This window comes from Chiloscyllium punctatum, chromosome 9 (assembly GCF_047496795.1).
Source record: "Chiloscyllium punctatum isolate Juve2018m chromosome 9, sChiPun1.3, whole genome shotgun sequence".
Classification (NCBI taxonomy): Eukaryota; Metazoa; Chordata; class Chondrichthyes; order Orectolobiformes; family Hemiscylliidae; genus Chiloscyllium; species Chiloscyllium punctatum.
Genome location: NC_092747.1, coordinates 45644325 through 45671655, shown reverse-complemented (window position 1 = coordinate 45671655; position 27331 = coordinate 45644325). Strand labels below are relative to the sequence as shown.

The following is a 27331-nucleotide window of genomic DNA, read 5'->3' as shown; positions in this document are numbered from 1 at the left end:
AATAAATTTTGGCTGTTCACAGCAGTCGAGACATTGCAATTGCATCAAGTGTGTAATAAATCTCAAGAAAAAGAACTGGAAAATACTGGAAAATAATGCCCTACCAACTTGCTTCAATATTTTGAAGTCATCAATGATTTGGTGGATATAAGTTGTTTGTTAAGAAGCTTTTGCCAGAGGCCAAGAAAATAGAATAATAAAGGCTCAGTCCTGTGGATTTTTACACAGATTTTGTACTGGATAAGGGACTGTTTGAATTTAGGTAAATGGAAGGCAGGTGTCACAAAGTAGTCGATGTGACTCGGGTAGTAGAACTCTTGCTGGAGTCAGAAAAGGGCTCATGATCTGCTTAAGAGAGTGGAGTGCAAAAAAAAGGCTTACACTCCAATGGAAGTGAGAAAGCACAGACTTGTCTTTGAGATTAGACTTTTGGGACAGTGCCTATTGCCTTAAAGCAGGATGAAAACATCCTCTGGCACTATTTTGAAGAATAATGGGGATTGGAGAGAGGAGTCATTTTCAACATCCCTACTGTCCTGATCACGATGACGAGCTCTCAATCAGCTTTACTGAAGCAAGCTATCTGAACATTACTATACAGAGATCTACAGAGGTGGTGGTTATAAATCTTGCTTCAGTTTGGACCTTTTCACAGAAAGGTACTTCTTTTCCAATTCCATAATAACATCACTATTCACGTTTTCCAGAAAGTTGATAAGTGCAAACCAGAGAGACATATTTCTTCTGTCCATTGTGTGGAGGATTCCCACACAAATCTTCTGAGCCACCTGTCAGGAAAGACATCCGTCCAGCAATTGCTTTCAGTTGACTGGGAAGCTATCAGGGTAAAAACAATGACTGCAGATGCTGAAAATCAAACACTGGATTAGTGGTGCTGGAAGAGCACAGCAGTTCAGGCAGCATCCAACGAGCAGTGAAATCAACGTTTCGGGCAAAAGACCTTCATCAGGAATAAAGGCAGTGAGCCTGAAGCATGGAGAGATAAGCTAGAGGAGGGTGGGGGTGGGGAGAGAGTAGCATAGAGTACAATGGGTGAGTGGGGGAGGAGATGAAGGTGATAGGTCAAGGAGGAGAGGGTGGAGTGGATAGGTGGAAAAGAAGATAGGCAGGTCGGACAAGTCAAGGAAACAGTAACTGAGCTGGAAGTTTGAAACTAGGATGAGGTGGGGGAAGGGGAAATGAGGAAGCTGTTGAAGTCCACATTGATGCCCTGGGGTTGAAGTGTTCCGAGGCGGAAGATGAGGCGTTCTTCCTCCAGGCGTCTGGTGGTGAGGGAGCGGCGGTGAAGGAGGCCCAGGACCTCCATGTCCTCGGCAGAGTGGGAGGGGGAGTTGAAATGTTGGGCCACGGGGCGGTTTGGTTGATTGGTGCGGGTGTCTCGGAGATGTACCTTGGGAAGCTATCAACTTAATCCTTATTCAGCAAAGTTTAGAAAGCTGTTTGGAGCAAAGCTCTGCATGGCCCCTTTTGATGTCAAAGATGTTTGCCTGCAGCAACGATGAAGTTCTATGGAAAGTCCTCAATAGATTCAGCAAAATTTGGTACTGTCTTCTAATTCCTGCAGGATGGCATGAAAGCAAATGAGTTTTGTACAGACTGGAGATCAAGTCCTTTTGTAAGTAGACGGCTAAGAAACAAGCTGAGGTTACACTAACTTTCTCTCTATCTTGGCCTATTCCCAGAACTCCTTCATGACCAAGTGTCACAAGGGGTTACAAGTTTTGACAGGTTGACAGCCAAGAATAGGCTGACCCTCCAGCACATCTATAACTCAATATGCTAATGACTGAGCAATTGTTGCCTATGCTGTAAGTGATATTCAAGCCATGCACAATTTCTTAAATTCCACAAAAGGGTTGATCTCTTTCTCAACATCAGCAAGGCCAAATTCCATAACTTGGCCTCTCTTGAACCAATACCTACACTTCCAGCTGTTGTTATTGATGGAACACTTCAGAAGTTATTGAACAATTGCCGTACATCAGCAGCTATCTTTCTCAAAAGGTCTGATCAGGATACTCAAAGTCAAGTGCAAAGACAGGTGATATCCAATCCTCACCAAAAAAAATTCCTTCAGGGTGACAACCACGATCACTGAAATCAGCTGTGCCTGCATGCAAAATAACTGGATACTGCAGCAGAATATCTTTACGCAGCATAAGTATGGTGCCCAAGAATTGCAGAGAAAATGTTTTAAGCACTTTCTGAAGGCCTCAGTGAAAATGAAATAAATTGACATCAATCCTTGGGAAAAATCTGCTACAAACAGTGCCACGTGCTGCACCATATTAACCAAGCCGCAGCACAGTTGGAAACTGGACACATATAGACAAGTGACAAAAGCATACAGGAGAAACAGCAGAACCCTGCCTCAAGATCTTCTATGCCTCAGTTGAATTCTAGTCTCCTCTGCCCAAAGACAGATGATTCCAGAATTGGACTACCCAGTCACCTGAGGACACACAAATCGTGAAGCCTCCAAAGATGCAATCTGTTTTGAGGGACAACAGATCATGACCAATTAGGGAAACACAGAGATACTGAATTTCCTACACTGCTTTAAAAAAAACTTAACTGCCTTTGAAGCTCTTTTGGAACATCTTGCGGTTGCAATTTTTTCTTTTGTATTGAAACTGGGAATTCACATGAATTCAGAATTACAAATGTTATCTACCATTTTGGAGTAAACTGATGAAGGAACTGATGGGGAAGTACCTACAAATTCACAATTGACACAATTGTGCACAAATATATTTTACAAAGAAGAGAATTTGCAAGCATCTGACACAATGTATGCCATGTGAGAATCACCCCATATCTTATATGTCATTCATTCCAACAGATCTATGCCAGTACTTATGCACATTGAACCCTTCTCAATAAATTTTCTTCTAAATTTATTGTTAACTCTCCATTTCCTTGTCATCAAATGCTCGTCAACCTTACCTCTGAATTCATCTATATTATTCGCTTCAACCATTCCTCATGGTAGATAGTCATACATTTTTATTTATCACTTTTTCAGTAAAGAAATTTATTCTGAATTCACTGCTGAATTTCTTAGGGAATATCCTATATTTATGGCCTCTAGTTATACTCATCCGTAAAAAAAGAGAAATTTTCTTTCTATCTACTCTTTGAAAAAGTTTACATAATTTGAGACACCTCTACGAGGTCACCCCTCACACACCCCATTCCAATCTTCTTTGCACCCAGAGGGGCAAGATACAACTTGACAATCTTTTTCTGGCATAGAAAACCCACAGATATCTGATATTATCTGTTTAATTTATCTCTGTACTCTCTGCAGTTTCCTCTCCATCCTTTAAATAACATGTTCGTCAGAATTGCATATGGTGCTCCAAGGTTGCATGCAGACATCGCAAATTTTTTCAATTCTCTTTAGCTATAAAGCTTTGCTTTCTCATGGCCATTTAATCTGTAGCACAGCTTTAGTGATGAATACATTTGTACCGAGAACCTCTTGTTACTCTCTCTCACTTAAACTCTTACCTTAAAGTAAATGACTACCCGATTACAGATGTATTCTGAGCAATACATACTACCTGTATTTAACTTCATTTGCCAATAATTTCCCTATTCTTCAAGCTTATTCACGTCCTCCTATACTTCATTGCAGTACTCTTCAGTATTCACTCTCCACTCAAATTTTGTTCACCTGCTATTTTAGAAACTATGCTGTTAATTAGCTGAAATTTTTGAAGTAAATTGTGAATTATAGTACCAAAACTGATCCTGGTTAGACATCGCTTACAATTTTTGCAATTTTGTCTTGAAATTAGCTAGAAGTCATTCTTCCACTTGTACTGACTTCACAGTCTGTGACCTTTTTAATCTATTGTAAGTATCGTAAAATCCTGATGAATTACATTTACTGCATTAACACTGTCTACGCTCTCTGTTAACTCCTTATAAAATCCAATAAGGTTGGTTAAACAAGATTTTCACTTTAAAAATCTATTCTAACCATCATCACATTTTTAATTTCCATGTTATTCTATACTCTGCTTTATTACAGACTTAATTACTTTTTCTAACCCTGATTGTAAGCTGATTTAGAATTATAGAATTCCTAGAGTGGAGGCAGGCCATTCGGCCCATCAAATCCACACCGACCCTCTGAAAAGCATCCTACCCAGACCAACCTCCCCTACCATACCCTTATAATTTTGTACTTCCCATGGCTAACACAGCTAGCCTGCAGATCCCTGGACACAATGGGTAATTTAGCATGGCCAAACCATTTAACCTGAACATCTTTGGACTGTGGGAGGAAACCACAGTCCACTGTGGGCAGCACGGTGGCTCAGTGGTTAGCACTGCTGCCACACAGCGCCAGGGACCCAGGTCCAATTCCCACCTCGGGCACCTGCCTGTGAGGAGTTTGCACATTCTCCCTGTGTCGGCGTGGTTTCCTCCCATGGTTCAAAGATGTGCAGGTCAGGTGAATTGGCTATGCTAAATTGCCCATAGTGTTAGGTGGATTAGTCAGAGGTAAATGTAGGGGAATGGGTTTGGGTGGCTCTCAGAGGGTTGCTGTGACTTGTTGGGCCGAAGGGCCTGTTTCCACACTGTAGAGAATTTAATCTAATTTAAAAAAAACATTGGGAGAATGTGCAAATTCCATACAGACACAGTCACCTGGGGCTGGAATCAAATCCAGATCCCTGGCACTGCAAAGCAGCAATATGAACTACTGAGCCACTGTGCCACTCACAATTGTTTGGACTATTACTGCTTGGACATTTCCTACTTCCTACTTAAACATAGGAATTACGTAAGCTTAGTACCTCTACTACACGTTTACCTAACAAATTGTTAGATACAAGTATTAGTGCCTTTGCTATCTCAGTGCGAGATTCTGGCAGGTGACTTTTTTTCCCATTCATGGGATGTGGATACCACTAGCAAGGTCAGAATTTGTTGCCCATCTCTAACTGTCCTTTGGATGGTGAATCGTTGTAGTCCTTGGGGGTGAAATGAGGTCAGGGACTGAGTGGATGAAATTCAAATTGAGCAGCGAGCATATTATTGTACAGTTGTACATTATTGTATCAATTTCCACACATATGGCTGGAAATAATACATGTGTACATCATGCAGAGTTGTGTGTTTAGTAGGAAAAGGACTGTATACTACTGTACATGAATCACAGAAACCATGAACAGTGCTGAGAAATTCTTGCAAAAAGCGAAGTGTTCAGATGTGAAGCCAGGCAATTAAATATAAAAATCAGGCTTGAAGTTCTGCATATAATCATCAATAAACAAAGCATATGGGAACTACAAATGTACAGAAAAGTGCATCACGAAACATTCAGATTGTCGAAGCGGAGACTGGTTAGTTCAGTTGGCTGGATGGTTGGTCTACGATTTAGAGTGATACCGACAGTGCAGGTTCAATTCCCACACCAGCCAAGGTCACCATGAAGGTCCCTCCTTCTCAATCTCACTTCTTGCCTGAGGTGTGGTGACCCCCAGGATAAACTCACCACTTGTTGTATCTCTCTTTCTCTCTCTCAGAGAGCAGCTGAATGATCCTCAGACTACGACAAATTAACTTTAGTAGCCACACTATCAGAGGCCTTGGGTAATGAACAGACATTGTCTATAAAAAGATTCTGGAGAAGAATAAAGATCATGTGAAACACATGGACACTGAAATGTGGGAATTCTAACATGCTATAATCAGCATAATATTTGAAAGTACTCTAACCCAAAATGAGCTTTACACTTCAATGTTAAGACTTCCTCTCAATACATATGAAATAAATGATTGTAATGGATATTATCATCAAGTTGTCACGATGACCCCATATCAAGACAATGTTTGTACAAAATCTTTGCTACATCTTATTTGTACCCATGTCCACTGATTGTGCCCTCAGATAATGAGTAGAGTTTAGATTCTGGAAGATGCAAAAGAACTATTCGATTTAATATTTCTATCTCCATAAATGCAGTCAGACTTGCTGAGTTTCTGTAGTATTTTCTATTTTTATTTCTAATTTCTAGCATCTGCAATCTTCTAGTTCTATTATATTTATAATTTAGGTGCCTGCACTTACAGGAAGCATAGAAGGATATCTATAGAGGTGTACAGTAGGGAAACAGACATTTCTATCCATTTGACCAACACCTTTAAGATAGTGAAAAGATTAAGCTAAGCCATATGCATAGGTTATTCACACTGGGCAGGTGTGTGAAAAATCATGGGACATAGCTATAAGATATGAAAACATAAAACTCAATAATTATTTTTTTTCACATAGAATCTGCAGGAACAGATTGGTATGTGCATTGAGTACTGATTTATTACAAGGAGTCAAGGAGGAGTTAAGCAAGTGAGTGAGAATAACATAACAGCACACAAAATCGGAAGATAAAACACCAAGATCTCTTGCAACTTGTTTAAATCATCTTTTGGGTCTGGAAAACAACTGTGCCAGGTTTTTAACCTCTCCAAGGAGAATGTGAGGCAGAAAGGATGGAGTAACAACATGCAGAAGTCACACCATAACAATATAAAACAACATGGAAAATGTGAAGAATGAGTTTACCTTTTCCCATGTTTAGCTTTCACGTATTCAAGTAGTTTAGTGAAGAACACAGTAGGAAAATTGAAAAACAGAACATAGAAAGGATACCAAAATATTACAACACAAACAGACCATTTGATCCAGATACTTCCCTCATGAATCACCATTTGTTTACTCACACCCCATAATGTTCAATATGAAACAATAAAAGTTGCTGGAAAAGCTCAGCAGATCTGGCAGCATCTGTGAAGAGAAATCAAAGTTAACACTTCGGGTCCAGTGACCCGTCCTCAGAATTCAACATGATTCCTTTTTATCAATGCTTAAAATCATTTAATGGTCTTTAATTAAACTACTCTTTGTTGGAGAAAAAAAGTCATATGCTAAGTATCATTTCTGATAGCAGTGAGAAAACAGCTTCTCCAATTGCTCCACTTATGTGGTGAAGGTACATGTATGATACTTCTAGTTAGGGTGTTAAAGGATGTGATCCAGTGCATTGAAGGAATAACTAATCAATGTCTGACTTGAAGGGCAACTTGCACATGTTGGTACTTACATATACCATCCTCATCTTTTGAGGTGGTTTGGGAGAAATTGTCAAAATCATGGCTAGTTGCTGAAATACATTTTGTTGCCAGTACACTGAAGCTCTATCGGATAAATAGTGAACGGTTTAAAGTGTTGGATGAGATGCATATCAAGTTGGTTGCTTTTTCTTGGTTGGTGAGTTTCCTCAAATGATTTTGGAGGCAGAAGATCAACCAGAATTGGGAGGCAGGAGACCGACTGGAGTCGGGAGTCAATGCTAAGGGCACCTTATGCCACTCCCTCCGCTTTATATACAGTGGTGCTGTCATCTCTGGTGGGTTTGTCCCACTGAAGGATTAGGACGTAATTAAGGGAGGTGATAAATGGCTTACATATTGTCTAGTAGCTATGATTCTAGAGTATGACCATACCTGTTTTATGCTTAGCTATAATGTGGTCCACCGTTGCCAACCTTGACACAGATTCCCTCATCTTTCTGTCATGTTAGATGACGACTGTGTAGGATCACCTGAGCTGGATACTCTTTTTGCAGTGTTTGCAGACAATGCTGAGTTCAAAGTTGAGGATCCTTCTTTCTTCTTTGGTGTCACTTGATTCAAACATGTGATTTGCTTGAGCATTTTGCTGGGAACTCAACAACACAGATCTAGCATAGTCACCCATTTATCCACTCATTAGAAGACTGGACATTTGAAATCTTAGCAGCACATGGTGACCAACGTTATTAAAAAAAAACGAAAAGATATGTCCTCGTCTATCCTGACTATTACGCTTGACCCAATCAAGTGAAAGAGGAGATGTTGCACCGCCTATTTGTGTAGCGAAGAACAAAAAAGATCATTGATGAAAAGGGACCATTGTGCTAAGTGATAAAAATCTTCATGGGCAGTGGCAACACATGCTGACATGCTGGATTCAAATTCAAGGCTGATTGAACACTGTAACATTGTATTTGACTAATATATCATGAAACTGATATAATTCTATAATAAACATCACTATATTGGCAATTTTTAATACTTGCCAAAAATTGCAATCTGCAATAAAAGGCCTGTTAAATTCTATTGTCGAGATTCAGAAATCATCACTCTCCATGCAGCTCATTCTAGTTTTCCTTCCAATCTGTTCGTGGAATGTGGGTACTATAGGCTAGGCTAGCATGGGTGACATTTACACCCATGGCTGAATTGCCCTGAAGACAGGAGCGACCTGCTTTCTTGAAATTATGCAGTCCATGGGGTGTACAGCGATCCACAACATTATCAGGAAGAAAGCTCCAGAATATTGATTGTGCAACAGTGAAGTAACTGGGGGGGGGTGTTGAAGAGAAAGAGGGGTCTGTAGCCCCAAAACAAGAGAGTGAGAGGCTTGCAGTGGAACCTGCAGATGATAGGTGTAGGGTAGGTGTTCCCATGTATCCGCTGTCCTTATACTTCAACATGGTAGAGGTTGTGTGGGTTTTGAAGATGCTGTTAAAGGAGGCTTAGTGAGTTATTGCGATGAATCTTGTGGATGGTACACCTGACTGCCAGTGTTTATCAGTGATGAATGGAGCAAAAATTTAAAATTGTGGTTGAATCAAATGAACTTTAAAAGGAGATGGCAGAACAGATGAATGTTCAACTTTAATGCATTTAGGGAGGTCAAACAGTAAAAGGGAATTGCAGCTACAAGAAAAAATTGGAGTTGTTTTCCTTGGAACAGAGAAGTGTTATGGTGCGACATTAATGAGATAGACAAAATTGTGAGGGGTAGAGATAAAGTCTCATGAGGAAACTATTTGCTTTGGCAGAGAGTTCAAAAACCAGAAGTCATAGATTCAGGCTAAATGACAGAAGGATTAGAGGAGAGATGAGGAGCTTTTTTATGCAGCGGGTATTGGGTGTCGGGAATTAGCTGTCTGAGTTGGTGGCAGAGACAGGGACACTAAATTCTTTCAAAAAGTACTTGAATCTGTACTTTAAGTGCTGTAAGATGCATGGGAAGATGGAATTAGAAGGGTATGTGGGTATATTTTGGTCAGCGTGGGCAAGATGGGATGAATGGCCCTCTTCTACACTATATTACTTCTACGCTTCCATGGTTTTAATTTCAAACTCGGCATTGCATGCAAATACTGCAAGAGAGCATCCAGCTCAAATAATCCTGCACACTCTTCATCTAACATGGAAGGAAGATGAGGGAATCTGCGCCAAAGTTGGGAACACTAGTACTGCACACTAATTGAGCATAAAACAAACAATATAGTCATACGCCTACTTGGCAATGTCTGAGTCACTTATCTTCCCTAATTATATCCTGTCCCTTCAAAAGGACAAACTAGGGGTGCAAATCAAGTGACTTCTTTGGTCTGGATGATGTAGAGCTTCAAGCCTTGTCGGAATTACACTGACCCAGGCAAATCGAGAATATTTCATCAAACTACCATCTACCTTGTGGATGTTAGACTGATATTAGGGAGAGAGAGGAGTTATTTGCCACAATATTCCTAGCCCCTGACCTGCTCTTGTTGATTCAATACTTTAATATTGGCTCGGTTCAGTTTCAGGTCGACGGTAACATTCAAGATGTTGACAGTGGTGGATTCTGCAATGGTAATGCTATTAACACATCAAGAGGTGACAGCAAGATTTTCTCTTCGTGGAGAGAAGCTTTGCCTGCCAAATCTTGTGCAAACATTCCTTGCCAGTTTTCAGAAAAGCCTGGATGTTTTCCAGGTCTCCCTGTACATGGACACAGACTACATTATCTGACAAGTGGTCAAGTTGTGAATCCCCAGCTGAACACTGGGGATGTTCGCTGATGATTATTTTACATTACATTACATTACAGTGTGGAAACAGGCCCAACAGGTCCACACCGACCCGCCAAAGCGCAACCCACCCATACCCCTACATTTACCCCTTACTTAACACTACGGGTAACTTAACATGGCCAATTCACCTGACCTGCACATCTTTGGACTGTGGGAGGAAACTGGAGCACCCAGAGGAAACCCACGCAGACACGGGGAGGGCGTGCAAACTCCACACAGAGAGTCGCCTGAGGCTGGAATTGAATCCGGGTCTCTGGTGCTGTGAGGCAGCAGTGCTAACCACTGTGCCACCGTGCCGCCATTTCCGATTTTCAAATGGAAGGAAGATTATTAATGATTTCACCGATGATTGGGGCCAATTCACTAACTTGGAACTCCTGATTTGGAATACTAACTTGAGAAACTCCTGCATTGATGTCCTTAGAGAGAGATGATTCACATCCAACGATCGCAACTATTTTCCTTTATTCTCGGTATGACTCAAACTAGTGAAGCACAGCCCCTATTCCTATTGACTTCAGTTTTGCTAGGGCTCTTTGAATGAGGTCAATGGTGCTTTGATGTCAAGACATTCACTGTCACCTCAATTCTGCAGTTCAGCTCATTCCTCTATGTTTGGACAAAGGTTGTAAAAAAATTGAAGCGCTAAGTGGTTTGGGCACGTTCCTCCTTTGCAAGTGCCACTTGTTAGCACTGTTAATGAGCTCTTCCATCACTGTTGATGATCAACAGTAGACTGACAGGGTAGTAATTGGAAAGGCTGGATTTATATTGTGGACACGTTGTTACATAGATGCCAGTGCAGTGGCTGTATTGAAACAACTTCGCTTCGGGCGTGGCTAGTCCTGGAACATAAATCTTCAGTACCATTGCTGGAATGTTGTTATAGCACACAGCCTTTACAACATTCAGTTATTTCAAATTATACTTGACATCATGGATACTTCATATACCTGAATCAAATTAGTTGACAGGCATCTGAGATGCTGGGCACCTCAAGAAGAGTCAAAGAAAGAGCACTCCTCAGCAATCTTTGCAAATGCTTCAGCCTCATCTTCTGCACTGATATGTTTATCTCCCCTGTTGTTGAGGACAGGGATATTTACGGAGCCTCCTCCAAATGTTTGTAGTATAATTATCCACAACGATCCACAACTGAAAGTGGAAGGACTGCAGAGAGCTTAGATCTGATCCACTAGTTTTGGGACTGCTTTGCCCTGACCACTGCATGTTGCTTCCATTGCTTAAGCAGCACAGGTTAGCAAATGACGCTGCTCTTAGCACATCCTCCTACACTCTTCAATGAATAAGGGTTGTTTCCCTGTCTTGATGGCAGTGGTCAAGTGGAAGTACGGTGGGCGGCACGGTGGCATAGTGGTTAGCACTGCTGCCTCACAGCGCCGGAGACCCGGGTTCAATTCCCGCCTCAGGCGACTGACTGTGTGGAGTTTGCACGTTCTCCCCGTGTCTGCGTGGGTTTCCTCCGGGTGCTCCGGTTTCCTCCCACAGTCCAAAGATGTGCAGGTTAGGTGAATTGGCCAAGCTAAATTGCCCATAGTGTTAGGTAAGGGGTAGATGTAGATGTAGGGGTATGGGTGGGTACGCTTCGGCGGGGCGGTGTGGACTTGTTGGGCCGAAGGGCCTGTTTCCACACTGTAAGTAATCTAATCTAATCTAATCTATGCCAGCCAATGAGGTTATAGATTGTGGTTGAATACACATCTGCCGCTACTGATGGCCCACAGCACCTCTTGGGTTGCTAGTTTTGAGTTGCATCTCTGTTCAAAGACTGACTCATTTCGCACAGTGCTGGTGCACAGAACACAGTGGAGATGTCTTTCTCATTGTGAACCCATGACTTTGCCTCCACAGTGACTGTGCAGTGATCACTCCTAGTGATACTGTCATGCATGGTCAAGTCTGCAACTGGTAGACTGGTGAGGATGAAGTCTAGCAAGATTTTTCTACTTGCCGATTTCCTCATCACCCGCTGCAGACCCAGTCTAGCAACTATGTCCACAACGAATTAGCAAATCTGTAGTGTTACAGAGCCATGCTTGATAATAGACATTGAAGTTTACCCTTCCCGAAAACATTGTGCCATTTCCAAATGGTTCAACATAGAGGAGAACTGGTTCAATCCTTTCTTTAGACTGTAGTGATTTTGTACAACTGAGTGGGTTGTGCAGCCATTTGAGAGAGATTTAAGAGTCAACCACATTGCTGTGGGTCTGGAGTCACATGTAGGCCAGACAAAGACAGCAGCTTTGCGTTTTGTAGGACAGCAGTGAACCAGAGGCACTGTCACGACAACTGATAATGGTTACAAGGTAAACAAGGAGAAGGCTGGAAGAACATAGCAAGCCAGGCAGCATCAGGAGGTGGAGACATCAACGTTTCAGATGCTACCCTTCTTCAGGACTTGGGGCGAGTGTAAGGGGAGCTGTAGATAAGGGGGGGTTGGGGGTGCAAGGTGGTGAGGGAGGCATAGGTGAACACAGGTATGACCTGTTGCTCGATGAGAGGAATGAATCAGCTTGGTAATTGGAAGAGTCGAATAGACGAACAGAAGTGGGGGGAGGGGAAGAGAGAGAGAAAGAGGCTGGGAAGGGAGTCAGGGGATGGGATGGGAGGTTATTTGAAATTGGAGAACTCAAATGTTGAGTCCTCCGGGCTGTAGGCTGCCCAAGCAAAAGGAGGCGTTGCTCTTCCAATTTGCTGTCTGATTCACTGCGGCAATGGAGGAGGCTAAGGATGGTCACGTTGGAAAGGGAGTGGGAAGGGGAATTAAAATAGGCAGTGACTGGGAGATCAGGTCAGCCCATGCAGGCTCATCTGAGATGCTCAGCAAAACATGCTCTGAGTTTACATTTGGTCTCTCTCCAACGTACAGAAGACCACATCTGGAGCATCAGATACAGTAAACTAGGTTGGAGGAGAGGCAGGTGAACCTCTGTCTCACCTGAAGGACTGTTTGGAGCCCTGAGTGGAGGTGAAGGGGGTCGTGTGTTGGCAGATTTTGCATCTTTCATCTCTGCCAGATAACACAGAGGTTCACCTGCCTCTCTTCCAATCTAATTTACTGCATTCAGTACTCCCAACATGGTCTTCTCTACATCTGGAGATCAAACATTAACTCAGGACATGTCCCGCTGAGCATTTCAGCCAGGTCCACAGGGGCTGACCTGACCTCCCAGTCACCACCCATTTTAATTTCCCTTCCCACTCCCTTTCTGACATGACCATCCTTGGCCACCTCTACTGCCACAGCAAATCAGATCGCATATTGGAGGAGCAACACCTCATCTTCTGCCTGGCAGCCTACAGCTCGGAGGACTCAACACGGAGTTCTCCAATTTCAAATAACCTCCCTTCCTTTCCCCCAACTCCCTTACATTCCACTGATCGACACTTCCTTCTAGTTACCAACCGGATTCGTTCCTCTCATCGACCAACCAGGTCATACCCTCTACCTACCTCACCACCCCACACCCTCCCCTCCCCCAACCGCAACAACCCAACTTTTATCTGCAGCTCCCTTACACCCACCCCCAGTCCTGAAGGACTTCACCTCCCGATGCTGCCTGGCTTGCTGTGTTCCTCCAGCCTCCTGCTTGTCTACTTGGACTCTAGCATCTGCAACTTTTTTTGTGTGTCTGACAATGGTTACAAGGCTACCATTACATCAGCTTTCAACTACAGACTATTAAATTCAAATTTTACTATTTGCCACGGTGGAATTCTAAATCTGTCTCCTGGAACATCAGCCTGGGACTTCACAATTATAGTCCAGTAACATTACCACACCCCCACCTATCTCTGCAACGATGCTAAGCATTAAATATTTCTTACTCAATTGTTAGCCCTGCCATTGATGATTAAAAATATACATGGCAGAATGAAACTGTCATATCACAACTACATTCCATGTTTAGTTTAGCATTCAAATGCAAAACATTTTTATTGTATTACATTGAAGACATCAAAGTACAGTAAGCTAAATGCAAATCCTTACCCTTTTCTCCAATGCTCTGGATGGTAACTGCAAGGTAAAAAGAAAGAAACTGTTAAAAGTTAGAAAACCAGAAAATGAAAGTTTGCACACAAACTAAGCTCAACTATCATTAAATGTAAATCATGACACCCCTGTTAACAGGTAGCCAAAGCACAATGTCCCAAATTACTTCACAGCTCTGCGACTAAAGGCCACTGTCAATATAAACATTGCTACTGGAGTAAAATGTCATTTAGCTCATTGGGCTAGAGAAGGTATATCTGGAAATGAAACTAAGCCACAATAATACACGCACTTAAACACTTAAAAGACAGACTACTGAAGCTTTACCTTTAATCAGCAATATTTAAGTTCTGCACTACCATGCAATTATTCAATGCATGCACAATTCTGTTTGCATAGTATTTCAATGTAAATAAAAACTAAGAACTTCTCTGCAATGTAAACCGGTGACTACCCCAGTACAAAGGCAACATACTGCAAATGCTGGAAATTTGAAAAAATACAAAAACAATGAATACTTATCAGGTAAGATTTCATGGGCAGAAAGCTAAAGTGACGTAATGCTTCAGAGGCTGCGAGACCTGTTGAATTTCTCCAACATTTTCTGTGTGGGTAATGTTTCAGTTGACAGAAGGCCAGAGGAGAAGAATTGCCTCTATTTTTATAAATTAGGCCACTGGACTCTCAAACCATATATCTTAAACAGTAAGAATCTGCTTTTCATTACATTTCCTTTGTTATATCCATCCTTGAGCTGTTAAGTCCTATTGGAGTACAGGTTTCAGAGATTTTGGTTGCCCTCTGATACACATCTCAACTGGCCATCTTCACATTGTCATTGCTGACAAGGTATGATAAAACTTCATTGTCAAGTTCAGATCTTGTCCTTTCCCAACACTAAACATGTACTTTCCATCAAGAGTCATGGGTTAACAATCAGGATTAGGAATACTGAATGCTTGTTTCCTTCTTTTGATCTAATAACTAAGCAGAAGATGATACAGGAACTTCAAGGTTCCTCAAAAAAAAAGCTTTCATCTATTAAGAAAGCTCCTGAAAACCTGGAATGGATTACATATTGAAATGGCAAATTAAACTAACCAGAGACTCTATGCATTTGTTAAATTGAAAGCCCAGATTTATCTAACAAACACATTTGAACAATAAACACTACAAAAGATAGCATTTAAGTATGCAAACCAAGACCAAAAATATAACTGGCCACTTCTTTACTAGCACAAGGTGCTCATTACAAATTTAACACATGGTGGCTAGCACTGCTGCTCCAGCGTCAGGGACCTGGATTCGATTCCACCCGCAAGCGATTGTCTGTGTGGAGTTTGCACATTCTTCCCATGTCTGCACAGATTTCCTCCCACAGCCCAAAAAAGTGCATGTTAGTTGGATTAGTCTGCTAAATTGCCCATGGTGTCCATAGATTTGCTAGCTAGGTGGAATAGCCATGAAGAATGCAGGGTTACAGGGATAAGGTAGGGATGTGGTTCTGGATGGGATGCTCTTCAGAGGGTCAGTATGGAGTTGATGGGTCAAATGGACTGCATCCCCACTATAGAGATTCTATAAGAATAACTGTAGCGCCATCCATTGTACCTTCATCTACTGTACCATTGCTCCTAAGGGAAAGCAAAAAGCAAAAATGCCAAAATTGCAAACAGATCATGCAATATTCATGTCCTATTTTTTGCTGCTTAGTTTATCAGTTCATAGTTTGATTTTAATGTAACCAGTTAAATTTACAATATAATCCCCCATTTCCTGCTGAAAGCCACATGCAAGTATAAATTGTATATTTTGGAGGGAAGCTAAAATTTGATTCCTGTCACTCCTCTGAATGCAATTTTGGAATATATTCAGCAAATTACTCAAGCAAATGATGACTTGATTTTTCTACAAATCCTATTTGGTATAAAAGCATTTCTGAACCTTTTTTTAAAATCACTTGTGGGAGTTGGGCATTACTAGCTGGCCAGCATTTATTGTTTGCTCCTAGTTGCCTTAGAGAAGGTAGTAGTGAGCTGCCTTCTTGAACTGCTGCAGTCCATGTTGGTAGACCCATAACACCCTTAAGGGAGGGAATTCCAGGATTTTGAACCAATGACGGTGAAGGAACCACAATATGTTTCCAAGTGGCTTGGAGGGTAACTTCCAGATGGTGATGTTCCATGTATCTGCCATCTTTGTCCTTCTAGATGGAAGTGGTCATAGGTTTGGAAGGTGTTGTCTCAGGATCTTTGATGAATTTCTGCAGTGCATCATGTAGACACACTGTTGCTACTGAGCACTAGTGTTGGAGGTAGTGAATGTTTGTGGATGTGGTGCCAATCAAGCAGAGGCTGCTTTGTCCTGCATGGTGTCAAGCTTTGGAGTGCTGTTGGAGCTGCTCTCATCCAGGCAAGTGGAGAGTATTCCATCACATTTCTGATGTGTCTTGCAGATGGAGGACAGGCTTTAGGGAGATAGGGGATGAATTGCTCGCTGAAGTACTCTTAGCCTTTGACCTGTTCTTGAACCCACTATACTTATATGGCAAGTCCGGTTGAGTTTCTGATCAATGATACTCCCCAGATGTTGACAGTGGGGGGGATAGTTGATAGTGATGACAACACACTGAACGTCAATGGGCAGTGGCTAGATTATCACTTATGCGAGATGGTTGTTCCCTGGCATTTGTGTGGCGTGAATATTACTTGCCAGTTGTCAGGCCTAAGTGTGGATATTGTCCAGATCTTATTGCATTTGAATTTGGACTGAAGTTGTGAATTGTGCTGAACATTGTGTAGTTATCAGCAAACATCCCCAATTCTGACCTTATGACTGAGAGACGGTCACTGATGAAGGTGTTTGGGCCCAGAACAGTATCCTGAGGAACTCCTGCAGAGATGTCCTGGCACTGATGATAACTATCTTCAATGATCATAAAGATCTTTCTAAATGCCAGAAATGACTCCAACAGGCAGCGTTTTCTCCCTTTCCCAATAATTCCAGTTTTGCTGGGGTCCTTGATGTCACTCAGTCAAATGTGGTCTGATATGACTTTACCTCTGCAATTCAGTCCTTTTTCCATGTTTGAACCAAGGCTACAATGATGTCAGGGGCTGAGTGACCCTGACAGAACCAAAACTGGGTTTTGGTTCCAAAATGGGATGTAACTATTGTTCAGAATAATTTAACATTGATAATTATGTAAAAAAACAATACTGTAGATGTTGAAAATGCGAAATGATAACAACTGAAACCAGAGCAAGCTTTTCAACATTTTAGAAGAAAAGAGTATTGTTGTATTTTCTCAAAATTGAACAAAAGACAAACCTAATTAAATATAGGGTTTACTCCCAATGGAGGAATCGGAAGGATGTTGTGAAACTTGAAAGGATTCAGAAAAAATTTACCAGGGTTGGAGGATTTGAGCTATAGGGAGAGGTTGAATAGGCTAGGGCTGTTTTCCCTGGAGCGTTGGAGGCTGAGGGGTGACCTTATAAAGGTTTATAAGGTCATGAGGGGCATGGATAGGATAAATAGACAATATCTCTTCCCTGGGTAGGTGAGTCCAAAACTAGAGGGCATAGGTTTAGGGTGAGAGGTGGAAGATATAAAAGAAACCTGAGGGGCAATATTTTCATGCAGAGGGTAGTATATTGAGGTATATAAAATTGAGAGTTCAAAAACTAGGAGTCAGAGATTCAAGTCAAGTGGCAGAAGATTCAAGGAGACATGAGGGAAAGCAATTTTTATTCAGAGGGTGGTGGCTGCCTGAAATTTGCTGCCTGAGTTGGTGTGGAGGCAGAGACCCTGATCTCTAAAACGTCAAAAATCACATAACACATGGTTACTGTCCAACAGGTTTATTTGAAACTACAAATTTTCAGGGCCCTGCTTTTTCTGGATTGGCATCTTACATGCTGTAGATTGGGTAGTTACATCTCATTTATTGTTTGTGCAGCAAAACCTCACTGACTAATCTGTTCTAGATGGTCTTGAGAATATGGAGTGCAATATAAATGCAAATTCTTTCAACTTTGCTTCCTAAATTAGAGGAGGTATACATTAAATTACTGCAGAACATAGAAAATATATCCAATAATATTTTTAGCATTTTATCTTTATTAAGTATGTTTGATAGGATAGAGTGTGGAAACAGGCTCTTCGCCCAAAAAGTTCACACCAACCCTCTGAAGAGTTACCGACGCAGACCCATTATCTAACATTTAGCCCTGACTAATACACCTAACCTACACATCTCTGAACACTATGGACAATTTAGCATGGCCAATTCACCTAACCTGCACATCTTTGAATTGTGGGAGAAAACCGGAGCACCCGGAGGAAACCCACTCAGACACTGGCAGACATTCGCTTGAGGCTGGAATCAAACCCAGGTCCCTGGCGCTGTGAGGCAGCAGTGCTAACCATTGAGCAACCATGCCGCCCCATGTCTGGCAATATCAATGGAGAGGGAAATACAGTACTGTCTCAGACAGATGAATTTCATCAGAACTCTCGTGACAAAATTGAAACTTCAACTCTGTTCTCCCTCCATGGTTGCTACATGAGCTTCAGAATATTTATAGCATCTTCCATCAAATGAGACCTTACATCCACAGTATATTATTTATGTAACCATGAGAGTATTCATGCATAACCTGAGAGATTATCAGTCGACAAATACTACTTCTTACCTTTCATGACATGGACGGGGCTGGAAAGCAGGGAAAAGGAAGAGAAAACTGGATTTCGAGATTTTTCTGCCACTTCCAAAATGATCCCATCACAATAGGACACCTTTCCCTTTGCTCTGCTTTTAGATGATTTGCTGTCTCTGCAACTCTATTCACAGCACTCAATTTCCAGCTGTCGTTCCTCAGCAGTTTTCCATTCAAATGCAGGACATGCAGTCAAATCATTTCCATTACATAGTTATCCAGGGTGCAAATGCTTCTTCTACAGGAAACAGTCACTAATACTTTCTTTCTTTCAACTAGTAAGCAACATTGAGGTCGAGAGTCTGGCGCTGGAAAAGCACAGCAGGCCAGGCAGCATGAAGGAGCAGGAGAATGCATGTTTCGGGCTGGGATGTTTGGAAGTGGAACAGCTGCTCCTGGGAGCAGATACAGTGGAGGCAAAGGAATTGTGAGTAAGGGGTAGCGTTTTTACAGGAGACAGGGTGGGAGGTGGTGTAGGCCAGGTAGCTGTGGAAGTCGGTGAGTTTGAGGTAGATGTCGGTATTGACTCGGTCGCTGGAAATGGATTCGGAGAGGTCCAGGAAGGAGAGGGAGGTGACTGAGATAGTCCAGGTGAACTTGAGATCAGGGTGGAAGGTGTTTGTGAAGTTGATGAACTGTTCAACCTTACTGTGGAGCACGAGGTGGTGCCAATACACTCACCAATGTAGTCGAGGAAAAGGTGGGGTCTGTGTAACTACGCAAGATGAACCATGCAACCTATCCAACAAAAAGGCAGGCATAGCTGGGGCCCGTGTGGGTGCCCGTGGCTACCCCTTTGGTCTGAAGGAAGTGGGAGGATTTGAAGGAGAAGTTGTTGAGGGTAAGGACTGGTTCAGCCAATTAAACGAGCATGCCAGAGGAGGGATACTGGCTGGGTCAGTGGGAGACGAAGCAACGGAGGGCTTGGATGCCTTTGCCATGGCGGATGGACGTGTTACAGGGACTGGATGTCCATGATGAAGATGAGGCATGAGGGCGAGGGCAACGAAAGTCATGGAAGTGGTGGAGGGCATGGGTGGCGTATGAGGATTTCTTGGACGAAAGGAGACAGGGTGGTGCCAAGATATTAGGAGATAAGTTCAGTGGGGCAGGAGCAGGTGGAGATGATTTGTCGACTGGGGCAGTCAAGTTTGTGAATTTTGGGTAAGAGGTAGAACGGGCAGTGTGGGGATCCAGGACTGAGGCAGGAGGCTGTGGATGGGAAACCCCTTGAGGTGATGACTTTGTGGATGATCTGGGAGATGATGGTTTCCATTCCAATAGCAACAAGGATAGAACCCCACCCCGGTCTTCACGTTCCACCCCAACAATCTCTGGATACAGTGCATCATCCTCCACCATCTACAGTAAGACACCACCACTAAAGATATATTTCCCTTCCCACCCATATCAACATTCCATAGCGACTATTCCTTCTGCGACTCCTTTGTTAGGTCCACATGCCCCAACAGCCCACCCTCCTCTCCTGGCACCTTCCTTTGCTGCCGCAAGAGGCCCAAGGCCTCAAAGGGTCCTTCCACATCCAGCAGAGATTTTCCTGCACATCCGAACACCTCAAACACTGTGCTCTTGACATGGTCTCCGCTTTATTGAGGAGACAGGACCCAACGCACAGAATGTTTCAGAGAACAGCTGTGGGACACATGCACCAAACAACTTTACTGTCCTGTGGCCGAACACTTCAACTCCCCCTTCCACTCTGTCAAAGGCATGCAAATTCTGGGCCTCCTCCATGCCAAATCCTAGCTACCCAATGCCTGGAGGAAGAAAGTTTCATTTTCTGCCTTGGGGCCCTCCAACCAGACAGCATCAACACCAATTTCACCAGTACCCTCATCTCCCCTCCACCCATCTCATCCCAGATCTGAACTATCACCATCACCCCCACCAGCATCCACCTATTGCCTTCCAGCTACGTTCCTCCCAGCCCCGTTCCCCTATCTCCCAAGCCTCCTCCACATTTCTGATGACGGGTTTACGCCCGAAATGTCAATTCTCACGCTCCTTGAATGCTGCCTGACCTGTTGTGCTTTTCCAGAACCACACTTATCAACGCTGATCTACAACATCTGCAGTCCTCACTTTCTCCTAGTTGCAGAAATATTGCTATCAAGGTATATTCTATCCTCACTCATTAACCATACTTATTCATATCTCAGCAAAAATCATTAAAAGACACAGATAATTGATGGCACAGAGGAAGTCTGTGCCAGCCAAAAACAGCCTTATCTAAAACTAATCCCACTTGCCAACTCTTTCCTATAGCGGTACAGGTTATTCAAAGGCACATCCACTTTTTAAAAAAAATGCAATAAAGTTTTTGCATCAACCATCCTTTCAGGCAGTAAGTTCTAGACATCCACCACCCTCTGGGTGAGAAATATTCTCAAGTTATAGCTGTACATCAGAGTTACCAACCTCCCAGCACAGGGAGGATCACACTCTCCTATAAAACTCGGTCACTCAATTAAATTTCCTTTCATAATCCTTGCTTTCAAAGAAAATAATCCAAGCTTATGCCATGTTTCCTCACAGCTAAACTTCTTGCAGCAAATTCCTTACAACTCTCCTGTTTCCTCTCGTGAGTGATCATATCCTTCCAGCAATAGTGTGACCGGAACTGTATGCAATACTGAATCAATGGTCTAATGAGCAAGTTCCAACAGAGTTTCCCTGCTTATATTTTAGACATTTTTAAATAATCCATTCAGTCATGTTATGATACTTCTGGATGCCTTGAACCCAAGTCATCTGCTCCAGTGGTAGGGACATTATCACCGTACCACAAAAGTTTTCCTACTTGTATTCTATGTTTGATTAAGAAATTAAGCTATCCTAATATCATCTTGACTACTTACCCTGTCCTTTAGAAAACTGTGGACATGCATTTCAAAGTGTCTGTTTCTCAATACTATAATTTATTCCCAGGTCTTTTTGCCCTCAGTGCTGAATCCCTTGTTGCTTTTCTACCCACATAATCAACCAAATGATACTTTCCTGCAATCTATATAATTTCACACTTACCCAGATTTTGTTTCAGCTGCAAATCACTTAACCATGGAAATCTAAACCATTAATATATACCGTACAAAGCAAGGGAGCCTTACAGAACCCACAAGGAACAACGCTCTAGTCACAGAAACATTTTGGATCCAACTTGGCATATGCTCTTAGATTCCATGGGGGTCTCATTTTTCTGACTAGTCTGCCGTGTAGGACCTTGTCAAAACCCTGATTAAAATCGATAAACATCAAAGCTACTTAGTCTTCATTACTCCCACCCCCTTCCTCCAAAATCAGGTTAGTCATTCAAATAATATTCAGAAGAAATAAAGGCTGTACTCCGTAACCCAAGAATATTACTGCCGATTGCAATACTGCACTGCCACCCCGAGTGAAATCAGCACAGGTAGCCATTCTGAGACTTCCTGGTGTGCGAAAGTTACATCGTTATCTGAACCAGAAATAATTATTGAAACTTAATTGAGTAAGATTTCACATCATTTATATACTTATTTAATGAGAAGTCAATTTCATTTAATTAACCAAAGCCAGCGACGTTACCTTGGTTTTTAAGAAACCGCACGATATCATTTCCCAAAACCAACAGCATTTAAATCCAATGTTTTCCTGATTTACCACGGTAAAAGTAAACAACCAAGCCATTCTACAGGTGACGATGATCGCAATTAAAATCGGATCTGACTGACAGTACAGTCCTCTGCTGGCAGAGCACTCCGCCCCGGCTTAAACCCATCAAACCTACAGCCTCTAACAGCGAATGGAAGTTGCGGACGACCACGGGCGGCAGAGGTAGCTCCCTCAAACTGGCGAACCGGGTGCGAGACACCTCCAGTCGGCGGAGTGCCTCCTGTAAACCTCCCGGCTCAGCCTGAGCCAGCTGCCCGGAGAGGCTCCCCAGCCGGCGGCTCGGGCAGGCAAACCCACCCGCTCATGTTCCTCCAGCTCTGCCCCACCTTGACAACAACAAGATATTGTGTGAAAACACAGAACGACAGCAAACAGCGCGCGTTGTTTATCTTTTACTCACAGATGCACAATTCTACCACGTAAGCATAGTAAGACCAACAGGCAACCAGCGTGATAAAAATGACGGGGATCCAGCCGACCACCCGTTGACAACATCTCAGGACATTAGACGGCGCCATCTTCCTCCCCTCCCCCCACCGGAGGGCATTGCGTCATCACGTCAAACGGCGTCGTTCCGGGGGGGGGGGGGGAGGTTATGCTTCAGTCACGTGCCAAAGAGTGTGGTGCTGGAAAAGCACAGCAGCTCAGGCAGCATCCAGGGGCAGGAGAATCAACATTTCAGCCCCTTCATCAGGAATGATGGGGGGTGGCCCAAGGGGGATGAGAGATAACTAATAATCATATTGTAAAATTATTTTAGCGAATAGTGATTATGGTGTGGTAGAATTTTCCATTAAGCTTGAAAAAGATGTATTTCAATGTTAATTATAGTCTTAAATCTAAATGAGGAGAATTATGAAGAAGAAATTGGCTACGGTGAATTGGAAAAACATATTAACATATTTAATAATTGATAGACAATGTCTTGTATTTAAACAATTAATGTTTGGTTTTCAAACAACATATATTCCTTTAAGGCAAAATACCAAACTGGGAAAGCAAGTGAGCCGTGGCTGGTAAAAGAGACATATAAAGTTCTGAAACAAAATTATAAGTTTAAGGATGGGAGAATTTTAGAATTCAGCAAGGGAGGACAAAAAATTTGATAAAGAAAGCAAGAACAGGATTTTAATGTAAAAATTAAGAAACATAAATAACAGATTGTAAGTTATTCAATAGTAATGTAAAGGGACAAAGATTAGCATAGACAAATGTGAGTCCATTATAGGCAGTGACAGAAAATAGTAAACAGAGAAATGGCACAGAAACTAAGAAAGTATTTTGTGTTTGTCTTCACAGAGGCAACTACAAGTAATCTCTCTGAAATAATTAAATTTCAAAGCTCTAGTGAGGGTATGGGACTAAAAGAAATGAATATTAGTAGTACAGTAGTTTTGGAAAAAATAATTGGACTGCAAGTCGTCAGGTTCCCAGGACCCCATTACATTCATCCTAGAATATTGAAAGAGATGGCTAAGGAGATTCATTGATGATAATTTTTCAGAATTCTCTTAATTATGCAACAGTGTGAGTGGTAGGAGGAATAAAGGTTTTCAAGTTATCAACATGGCAGCAGAGTAGTAGGGCTGAGTCCTGGACTTGTCTACTCCCATCTGCTTTCTTTATTTTTTCTTTTCTTCTTTTTACTTTTGCTCTTTTTTTCTTTCTCCTTTGTTTTATTTTCTTAAAAGCCTGGAAAGTGGTGAAGGAGGAGGTCTCCAGTGGCAGTGGCAGCAACGCCAGGACTTGCTGGACTTGGCTTTACCCCAACACGAGTTCCCCCAGCAAGTGAGGAGCAGGTAGTGTTCGGGCTGGGCCCGCCTGCTCCAAGCTGTCTACATGCTTTTTCTTCTTCTTCTTCTTCTTCGTCGTCTTCTTCTTCTTCCTGAAGTCATGGGGAGGCTGGAGCGGTGTCAGCAGGGACTCCTGGCTTCATAAACCTGATGTGTGGATACCTGTCTTGGTGGTGGGGTGTCGGCTGGAGCGGCGGTTGCAGCAGGCCCAGAATGTGGACTCTTGACAGGGGCAGTAAGTCGTCAACTGCTATGGTGTCAGTGCCGGGACTGGGGTCTCCTGGCAGCAATAGGCCTGGAGGTGTGTTTGCGACCCCAGCTGATGAAGATGTACCCTATTTAATACTTTTTAGATTAGATTACTTACAGTGTGGAAACAGGCCCTTCGGCCCAACAATTCCACACCGACCCTCTGAAGAGCAACCCACCCAAACCCATTCTCCTACATTTACACCTTCACCTAACACTATGGGCAATTTTGCGTGGCCAATTCACCTACCCTGCACATTTTTGGACTGTGGGACGAAACCGCAGCACCCGGAGGAAACCCATGCAGACACGGGGAGAATGTGCAAACTCCACACAGACAGTTGCCTGAGGCGGGAATTGAACCCAGGTTTCTGATGCTGTGAGGCAGCAGTGCTAACCACTGTGCCACCCATTAAACTATCCACAATATGCAACAATTATGTTTCACAATTAGATTACCTACAGTGTGGAAATAGGCCCTTCAGCCCAACAAGTCCACACTGATCCTCTGAAGAGTAACCCACCCAGACCCATTTCCCTCTGACTAATGCACCTAACACTATAACCAATTTAGCATGGCTAATTCACCTGACCTGCACATCTTTGGATTGTGGGAGGAAACCCACAAGACACAGGGAGAATGTGCAAACTCCACACAGACAATCACCTGAGGCTGGAATCAAACCTGGGACCCTGGTGCTGTGAGGCAGCAGTGCTAACCACTGAGCCACTGTGCCGCTTATTTTCTTTTTGTACCTAAAGATGGCACCGGACTATAGCCACAGAACATTTTTCACTGTATCTCCCTTGATATATATAGCAATAAGTAATCATTCGTCATTCAAATACTGAATGGACTCACAAGAGTTGACATTTGCCTGGACCTGTATTTTTGTTTTTGCTGCTGTTTACCTATTACTTACTTATCTATACTATTTAACTCTGTGATCTGCCTGTGTTGCTCACAAGACAAAACTTTTCACTGTGTCTCGGTAGACGTGACAGTAAATTTAATTCAATTCAATTCAAATAATTCAGGGTAGTTTTAAAATTTTAAAACATTGGAAAATGATGTCCAAAAGGACCTCGGTACCCTTATTCAAAAGTAATTGAAGAGTAGCATGCAGGTAGAGCCAGCAATTCAGAAGGCAGATTAGTGTTTATCATAAGAGGATTTGAGTACAGGAGCAAAGAAGTCTTGCTTTAATGAATGACGCAATGGTTTACTCTGAATTACTACTCTATATCATTGCCACTATGCATTATCTCGTTATTTAAATGCTATTTCTTCATAACAGGTAAATCTTATGTGCATAAATACCAATACTCAGAATAAAGTTTAATGTCTTAGATATGCATTTATACTTTTAATCAATCTATCTTATTTACATTTATATTTAAACACCATTCCTTGTCAAATAATTTAGCAGACTCAGTGAGGTTAACTTATCATCATCATTTCTATGTTTTTTCCTCCATATTTTCTTCACACTTGTTTATGTGTGAACACAATGTGATACTAAAAGAGAGGTCATACCCAACCAAAATTATTGAGAAGTAAACAAAAGCAGAGTGCAGTATACAATTTGTCGACAACAACATTGGGTGTGGTATATACAAACAGCTTTCAACATGTCAAATAAACTGTTTCAAGAGGATAAACAAACCAATTAACGTTGCAGAAAGGAAAATCTTGTATAAGTACACCTAGAACTCACAGGGAGAAGTAGCAAAGCTTATGAAGGACTCTCAAACATAATATGGATAAATGAGAAACATGGGATTTTCTGAATGCTTTCGCATCCGCATGAGTAGGGGAGGTGATGGCGTCTTACCAGTGTCACAGAAGCTAATAATCTAGATCCCCAAGCTAATGCTCTGGGGACGTGAGTTTAAGTTCCAACACAACAGATGGTGAAATTTGAATTTAAAAAGAAAATCTGGAATTAAAAAGCTAGCTTCATGGCAATCACATAATCACTGTCAGTTGTCATAATAACCCATCTATTTCACTAATATTCTAAAGAAAGGAAATCTGGTCTTATCTGCATGTGACTGTAGATCAACAATGTGGTTGACTCTTAACTACCCTCTGGTAATTAGGGATATGCAATAAATGCCAGCCTAGCTAGTGATGCCCACATTAATTGCAAAGGAACTGGAAAAGGAAAGAATTGTTGTTACAATTATATAATATGTTGGTGAGACCACACGAGGAATATTGTGTCCAGTTTTGGTATCCTTGAGGAAGGATGTGGTGGCACAGGAGGCAGTTCAGAGGAGTTCATGAGGTTGATTCCAGAGATGAAAGGGCTATCGTACGAGAAACGGTTGAATTGTTTGGGTTGTACTCGCTGGAGTTCAAATGAGGGAGTACTGGATTGAGGTAGACAAAATACTAAAGAGGATTTATAAGGTGGATATTGAACTGTTGCACCCCCTTGTGGGACTGTCTTAAACAAAGAGGACATAGATATAGAGTGAGAGGAGGTAGTTTCAAATCTGAGATGAGAAGAAACTATTTCTGTCAGAGGATTGTGAATCTGTGGAACTCACTGCCAGTGTGCAGAGTCAGTTAACAGATACAAGAAAGAAATAGATACTTTTCTGATGAAAAGCAGGATAAAGGGCTCATGGGGATCAGGCAGGGAAATAGAGTTGAGAACGGGATAAGATCAGTCATGATCATGTTAAATGGCAGAGCAGGCTCGAAGGGCTGAATTGCCTATTCCTAATCCTAAATCCAATATTCCTAAATTCCTATGTATCCCGTGAATGAATAAGAAAGAGATGCTGACTATCCCAGGTGAGGATTCATTTTCCAAGAAATGAAGGGCAAGTTGTGACAACAATGTTGGGCTGAAGGGCCTGTTTCCACACTGTATGGAATCTAATCTAATATAAAATAATTCATTACAGTATACTGATAAG

At 42.3% G+C, this 27331-nt stretch overlaps 1 protein-coding gene across 2 annotated transcripts in view; it reads right to left on the bottom strand.

The window, feature by feature from the left end:
* Positions 1-22903, bottom strand: part of LOC140481359 (palmitoyltransferase ZDHHC20-B-like) — a 123138-nt gene extending 100235 nt beyond the window's left edge. For both annotated transcript variants that reach the window (XM_072577424.1, XM_072577425.1), the window contains exons 1-2: positions 22759-22903; positions 13963-13989 (exon numbers count right to left, since the gene is read on the bottom strand). In XM_072577424.1, the coding sequence (XP_072433525.1) occupies positions 13963-13989; positions 22759-22876 (145 nt within the window). In that variant the 5' untranslated portion in view covers positions 22877-22903. The remainder of the gene's footprint in view (positions 1-13962; positions 13990-22758) is intronic.
* Between the last annotated feature and the right edge of the window lie 4428 nt (positions 22904-27331).